At 33.4% G+C, this 8,273-nt stretch overlaps 1 protein-coding gene across 1 annotated transcript; it reads left to right on the top strand.

Moving 5' to 3' along the window:
• The first annotated feature begins 448 nt into the window (after positions 1–448).
• Positions 449–961, top strand: LOC114424175. Its single transcript, XM_028391028.1, has one exon. The coding sequence runs from the start codon at positions 449–451 to the stop codon at positions 959–961; it is 513 nt and encodes a 170-aa protein (XP_028246829.1).
• Positions 962–8,273: the final 7,312 nt, after the last annotated feature.

Genomic DNA, 8,273 nt, shown 5'->3' on the forward strand with positions numbered 1-8,273 from the left:
GGTATTTTTGGAATGAAATTTAAAGTTATGATATCATTAATAAAATAACCAACTTAACCATTTTTACTGGTTTTGATAAATTAGTTATTTGTTTCTTATAAATAGGAACAAAAATAGTATTATTTAACACGGTAAATAAATAAAGTCCATGAGAAATCTCTACAAAATAAAGGTAAAAATATTTGATTATAAGAAACATATATAAATATTTCCAATATTTTTTTACCAACCAAACATAGTCATTCTTAAGACCCATGATTCCATGAACCATGATTCATGGGTATGAAAATAAATGTGTGGACTGACAAATGGGTATTAGATGTGTGACATAATTGAATTCATGGTCAACAACCACATGGGAGTGATAGTGAAATGAAAGTCTGAGGTTAAGAATCCTAATGCAAGTAATTGGGATGAAGAAAAAACTAGAAACTTAGTCCCAGGCCCGATGGTGGATAAGGTGTTGACTATTCCTTTGAGGATCAATCTTGTGAGTGATGCAGTGATTTGGAAGCACACAACAGATGGGATTTACTCTGTGAAATTTGGATATCATATAGCTTTGTCTTTAATAAATGATGTTGAAGCTTCTTCCTACACTTATAATGAAGCCTTATGGAGAAATATATCGAAGAAACAAGTTACACCAAAGTGTATAAATTTGGTGTGGAAAACATGTAGAAATATACTACCTGTAAGAGAAAATATGATAAGGAAGATGCCACAAATGGACCCAATCTGTCCCTACTATGGAGAAATGGAGGAAACACTGAAGCGTCTCTTCTTACCATGCTTGGAGGCCAAATCTGTTTGGTTCGCTAGTCAGCTGAGTGGGAAGATAACAACTGAATCAAATTTGCAATTTATTGCATGGCTAAATGGTTGTTTATCTACAAATGATATGTCTTTTTTTGGAGAAATTATTTGGCCTGTTGTGGTCTATATGGCAAAGGAGAAGTGAATGGTTTTTTTTTTTTTGAAAAATGGACCCTTTTGGAGATTGTTCTTAACAGATCATTTTGGGTCATTTTCCCAGAAAAAAATTTCACACTTGGGCTTACCCTACCGACTAGACATGGCAATGGGGCGGGGCGGGGACGGGTATTGTTTCCCCAATCCCCGACCCCGACTCCCCGACCTGTCCCCATACCCGTACCCGATACCCGACGAGTTTAAAAATTTCATCCCATCCCCGTACCCATCGGGTATCCCCGACCCCGACCCGTACCCGACTCCAATTAAATTTTTTTAAAAAAATATTAAAAATTTGATTTTAAAAAAATAAATTGATTGTTAAACATTTATTTTCAACTACTTATATATCACTAAATTTATTATAACATATGTGACTACAAAATTCGTTAAGAAATGAATATTAAATTATGTAAAAATTCTAAAATAAAATTAACTACTAATAAATAAAATAAAGACTAACACATTTGTCTAGCATGATTCCATAATTTTTTTAAGGTAAATAAAATGCGTCAAATATAAAACAACATAATTCAAATGTTCATTAGTTCAAATTACACCAAATTAGAAATAAATAGAAAATGAAAACAATGTCCATCATCAAAATAACCACCAACTTCACCAAAGATGTCATCAACATTTCTTCTTCAGCGCTCAACCTGATATTTATATAATCAAACATCATATTTTAGATGTTTCAAATCTTAAAATCACACATCACATTAGTAAATAAGTATAGTTATTACTTTACCGATCAACAATAATGTCTACTAATCTTGCAAACATTGAGTAATGTTATTGACCAAAGATCCACCTATATTTTAAAAAATTTGAAAAATTAGATATGTATAATGATATTAAAAAAAAATTAGAACAACTAAAAGTGAATATACCTTCATCATCGGATTCAATCTCATCAGTAAAAGTTGATTCTTCAATTGATCTAGAACCTATAAATAATAATTATAAAATAATAAATAACAAGTTATAAGTTTTAAAAATATAAGCAATTCATAAAGTATCACATAAGCATTCAGAATTTTACCTGCATTCTCTGAATTCCATAACCAACTTTTAGAACACATCAAAGCTTCTAAAGTAGTATAATGAAGTCGGCTACGATGAGGAGTTAATATCTAACCTCCAATACTAAATGCCGATTCATAAGCTACAATGGAGATCGGAATAGCTAACACATCCCTTGCAATTGCTTGTAGTGTTGGATACTTTAACTCATTCAATTTCCACCACATTAAGATATCAAAATCTGAACTTCTTGGTAAAACTTCCTCCTCTAAGTAATGATCTAACTCCGTTTTCATAGTTGAGGTTCTTGCCCTTTTCTTTCTTATAATGTATCTATCATAATCACACAATTTATTCTTTCCATCACTAACCACATCTTGTGATTCAAAAGAACTAGTAGAATCTTGATGCTTTTTGGCTTGATATTCTAAAACCAAATCATAACACAAGTTTCGGATCCTATTAACTTGTGAAAAAAAATCAATGGGATAAATTGATTCAAAGTAAAACTCAAGCAACTCCATTTTGTATCTTGGATCTAAAACAATAGCAACTCTCATGATCACATGAATAACACTCCAATAAGAATCAAATTTTTGTAACATCTTTTTTGCCATATTTTGAATCACTTCATTAGGGGAATTGACCCATTCAGATAAAGCCATCTTGATCTCACAAATTTGAGGAAAATAAATGTTGGCAGTTGGATATTTTGTACCATAAATCATTTCTGTAATATCATTAAATACACACTTCCTTTGCAAATTCCCATTGTGAATCACTTGGAAAACAAGAGTATTGAGTTTCACGCTGCTTTAATCAGGAAAACACATCCTTATATGATATTGCAACATCAAGCATCTTGTAAGTTGAATTCCATCTAGTTGGACAATCTAAACTCAACTTTTTGGTGCAAGGGATTCGCAATTATTTAGCAGTATCTTGAAATTTTTTCAGCCTTTTAGGTGTTGCAATCCAATATGCTACACTATCTTGAATTTTTTCCACTCCATCCTTCACAACTCCTAAACCATCTTTTACTATCAAATTTAAGATATGTGCACAACAACGCATGTGAAGAAACGCTCCTTCCTTAATTAAAGTGCCTAATTGCAACTTATTCTTAATTTTTTCAATCATGCAATCATTTGTACTACAATTATCCAAAGTGATAGTGGACAATTTTGTATCAATGTTCCAATCCAGCAAACATTCAACTAGTGCATTGCAAAGTCTTTCACTTGTGTGAGGTGAAGGAACATAAATGAACCTAGTATATTAGCACAAAAATAGCTTAATCACACTATCATAGAAAAAGATCTAACACAATATATCAACACAAAAATATCTAACACAAAAAATTATAAAAAATATCCAACACAATATATTGGGAAGCTATAAAATTAAGGATGTTGCTAGTACCTCAAAATGTGACTTTGCAAAGTCCATGAGCTATCAATGTAATGAGTTGTGACAGCCATATACCCTTTCTTTTGGTTGCTTGCAGTCCACATATCTAATGTAATTGCCACCCTTCCTTCATTTGTATCCAACAGCTTCATAACAATTGATTTTTCAAAGTCATAAACATTAAATATCTCTTTCTTTATAGTGTTTCGTGAAGGACATTGAAATTGTGGTTGGAGTGTAGCTAAAAATCTTCTAAACCCAACATGATTCACTATTGAAAGTGGACATTCATGCATGATAATAGCACATGCAAGATCCTTCCTTGCATTTTCTTCATTATAACCTCTAGCAGTCAATTCTTGTCTACCTTGTGTAACCTTAGGAATAAGAAATGTTTGTCCCTTCCCTTTGTCATGTAACCTTTTGTGAATGCATTTCTCCATATGGGCATGCAAATGCTTTGTTCCATTCTTTGATGCTCCCCTGAGAAGCTTTTTGCAGTATTTACATTGGGCCTTGTCTTGCCCATCAACAATTTTAATCTTATCAAAATGGTTCCACACAATACTTTTGAGCCTCCCTCCTCTAGTTTTTGTTGATGATACACCATGGTCATCCACCTCCATGCTAGGTGGTTGTTGCATAGGTTCATTATTAGGACCTTCAGCTGTACCGGTAGAACTTTCTACTGGAGTTGGTTGGTGTGAAGATAGCGGAGTAGGATGGTTTGAAGATTGTGAAGTTGGTTGGTGTGAACTAGGTTCTTCAATTTGCATATTTTCAGCCATGGACTTCAACAACAAGCTATTATTTTAAAAACCAAAGCAATTAATACAATACAAATTAAAAAACATGAATAAAATAGTAATCCATGGCAACTAGTGTAGAGAATAATACTTCAAAACCCTATACAGCAGTAAAAATGTGACAAGAAATAAATCTGATTGAGCTGTCATGTATGTTGTCATGTATTTCTATCGATCTGAATGAGCTACTATTAGTAATTATTACAATGGTTAATGGACTAGACTATTACATGCTATAATTAGATTAAACCAGAAATACCAGATAAAAAAGGGAAAAAAGAAGCATTTGACATCTACTACTCCTTTTCCTTCTCTATTTCAAATTCCAAAATTCAAGAACACATTACCCAAGGAATTTCAACTTAAAAGTAACTTTTAAGTTTTAAAAATTATAAAATTACCAAACAACTTTAACTTTAAATTTAAAGCTCCATTCCACATTTTGTTCTTACACCCTTCAGCTGCTATTTCTCTAAGGAATTCCTTGTTTTGCCTTCTTATAAATTTTGGACATGTCCTAAGTCCCTGGACCAATATTTGAGGATTAGATTTCATGATTTTGGTAGATGTAAGGAGAAGCTAAGTCTAAATGTTTTTCGCTAATATGAAATCTGTGCTACTATTTGGTGCACAACTCTCTAAATTTTAAAGGTGGGTTTATAACGGACAACAGTTGATTTGGGATAAGACTAGGCATTAAATGGCTTTTGTTTGGAGTAAAGCACATAGTCATGTCAATGGGTTTCTCCAATAGTCTGCTGAGGGATTGGAAAGCTTTGCAACATTATTTTTTTCTTTTTCTTTATTGCTTACTAGTTTTGTACTTTCTCTTACATTATGGAGGATTCCTTATCCTCAGAACTCCCTAATTTGTTGTTTCACTTTATCTTCGTGGATTTCTCCTTTATTAAAAGGAAAAAAAAACAATTTCCTTAAAATCTTGAGAGCTCCTTAGTCCTAGCCAAGGATATTTTCCATGATTGAACCAGTAAAATAATCCAGTTGTCTGTCCATTACTCGTTGGCAACAAAAAAATATAATTCGTTTAATCCATCCTTTGTAAAGTTAGTATCAGTCCCTACAAATAAACCTTTAGCAGTTTTTCTTGTTGCTTAATTACATCACCAATGGCCAACATAAAACACCGCCAATACGTTGGCAACTCCAACATATCCCACAAGATTTATCATAAAGCCCTTTCCTAATGGAATCTGTTCAATCCAAAATATAAGATACAAATTTCTGGTACTTTTTTTAGGGCTGCAATGGATTTCCTAGCTGCATATAAAATTCTACTATACCCCTCCCCTCAAAATCCTCTTCTTGAAGGGGAACAAATAGTTCAGGAAAAGAGGTATGGGCATCCTCCTTCCCAATACAAACAGTATTTTCAGCAAGATTAGCACTCAAGCTTTCAAATGCTAAGTCTTCTGGATCCCATAAACTTTCAGAGATCAAATAACACATCTATGTTTACCTTCTACACATAAGCAAGCAATGATAATTAAAAAAAAAACTGAGCTACGAAAAAGTCCACCTTCTTTCAATGTTTGTCTTAGCAAATTACCCATTTTATTTTTAAAAAAAAGCAATCTCCTTCAAACTTGAGAGCTCCTGGACCTCCCTTAGCCTAGGCAATTTCCCGTGATTAAGCCATCAAAATAGATTCAAAGATTCATGTAATCTCCTCAACATACAAAGTATAAAATTCTACTAAAAATGACAAAAACTTACTTATATAATACTCCCTAAAGATTTTGTAATAAATACAACATTTGCTTTAGTTATGTGATTTATACTAGTATTATTCTTAACCCTGGATAGAAATTTCTCCAGTATTTTAAAACTCTCGTTTACCAACATGAACTGATATTAATACATTAATTATAACAACCAAAATCTACATATATATAATATATGTAGGAGAAAACGTGGAAAAGCATACACAAAGTGTTGGATTGAATAGTAGTATTATTAGATTTAGAAGAAAAGTTGCAGTGGGTAGAGAAATATGTAAGGAAAGTGATGGGTAAAGTAATCCAAAAAGGTAGTCTGTCCTGCAGTTTGTTTCTTCAAGCAACTCAAGTCCCTCTGTTTTTAATGTTAACGAATCTGGTCCCTCTCATCAATATTCTCATACCTAAAACCCTCAAAATCATATTTTCTATTCAAATAGTTGGGGATATATGATGAAATTGAAACATGAAATACTTTTAAAAACTCGTGTTAGAAATTTAGTGAAAACTTGATAAAATTTGAAGGAAGTTGTGAGATTGGGGTTTGAAGAGGGAAATTTCTAACTTTTATTCTGAGTTAGGTTTGATATTTTGGTTGGTAAAATTTAAGTGAGACCAGGTTTAAGACGATGTAATTGGTTCAATTGTGATGGTTTTGAGTAGAAAAAGAAAATTAGAGTTTCATGTAGAAAGAAAATGCCAAAGAGGTAACGGTTGTTAAGGAGACAATTTCATACTAACGACTTGAGACATTAATTGGTAACTAGAACAAACTGAATAGAGTAGAAAAAACAAAGCAAGCAACTTAAGGATAAATTGTGTAATCAGAATTAAATAAAACTCTAAATTGACAAACAATGCACAACTGCCCATTACCAACCTACATAACAAATAAGATGCATTTGTTTTCCCTTCCTTGTCACACCCACCAACCCATCAATCACAAATTTGCATGATTTAATACTGTCAAGAAAATGGTACAAAAATCTTAGCTTATTGGACAACTTAGATTTGGATTAACCAGGAATTCTCAAGTTCATAACTTGACAAGGTAGTCTTTCCAGGTGAAACTAAAAAAAGTAATAAGCACACTTTCATTATTTCTAGTGGAAGAAAGAACACTACAGTGAGAGATACCCTAACATAGCAACCACCTCAATCAATCTTTGAGCCCATTTAAAACTGAGGAACATATTGATACTATATTTCATCAAACTCTCTTTAAAATGCATGAAAGATGTTTAACTTTATTACAAATTGAGGGCATGTAGATCACATATTCAAAGGTGCGGAAAATGAAAAGAACTATTAACATGAGGGAGAGAGAGAGAATGTAATATTTTTCACAAACATTACCTTTCATATAAAACAAAAACAGACTGAAAAAGCATACAACGAGATAAATATATACCAGACCACAAAAAGCATAAAAGTAAACATTTTAAGAAGAAAAAGCTTTAGATGGAAAACCTGTGGTGATGCGGTTGGGCAACTACACAAAGCACAACGTCGTGTTCAGCTCTTAGGGGAAATCCTCCTATATCCAAGAGACCACTAATGAAAATCCACATTCAATCCAAAGCAAGGAACATAAAATAAAACCAATGAAGAGGAAGAGGAAGCCATAACAGCGCAAGAGCATAACAGCACAAGATCACCGATTTCCTTTCGGCTTGTTCGCATGAAATGTAAAGAAAACCATTAAAAGAAGAAGAGGAAGGAAGCCATACCTGATTACCTGAAGGAAGAAGAAGAGAAAGATTCAAGGTCTGAAGTTAGGGTTAGGGTTGGGGGTAGGAGGTAGGATGTTGTTTGGTGATATAATGTAGCTAATTAGCTTTTCTCTCTGAAATCTGAACGTGGCTTTAGCTTTTTTAATGTGCGGACCCTATTTATTTATTTTTATTTATGTTATTTTCAGGGTCGGGGTCGGGGTGGATACAGGAATCCCATACCCGTACCCGTACCCGACTTTTGGTTATCGGGGAAAACCCGAACCCGAACCCATACCCGGTCAACTTGGGTATTACCCGTCAAAGTCGGGACGGGTTCGGACGGGTACCCACGGGTACAGATTTTCTTGCCATGTCTACTACCGACTAGAAACCGCCAATGGAGAATGATAGGGTAAAAATTAACTTTGATGTTGCTCTGACACAGTGTAGAGGCACTAAAATGGGATTCATTTGTACAGACTCCAATGGATATACTTTGGCAGCAACTATGAAACTTATCCCTTGTTGCTACCACGCAATAGTGGCTAAGTCTTTATGCTTGAGATGTGCTTTAATGTTGGTACCGAAATTATCCTTTACCATTATCC

The sequence above is a fragment of the Glycine soja genome, chromosome 8 (assembly GCF_004193775.1).
Source record: "Glycine soja cultivar W05 chromosome 8, ASM419377v2, whole genome shotgun sequence".
Classification (NCBI taxonomy): domain Eukaryota; kingdom Viridiplantae; phylum Streptophyta; class Magnoliopsida; order Fabales; family Fabaceae; genus Glycine; species Glycine soja.

Coding starts and splice junctions, on each gene's coding strand:
- LOC114424175 (XM_028391028.1), top strand. CDS start 449: ATGGTGGATAAGGTGTTGACTATTCCTTTGAGGATCAATCTTGTGAGT.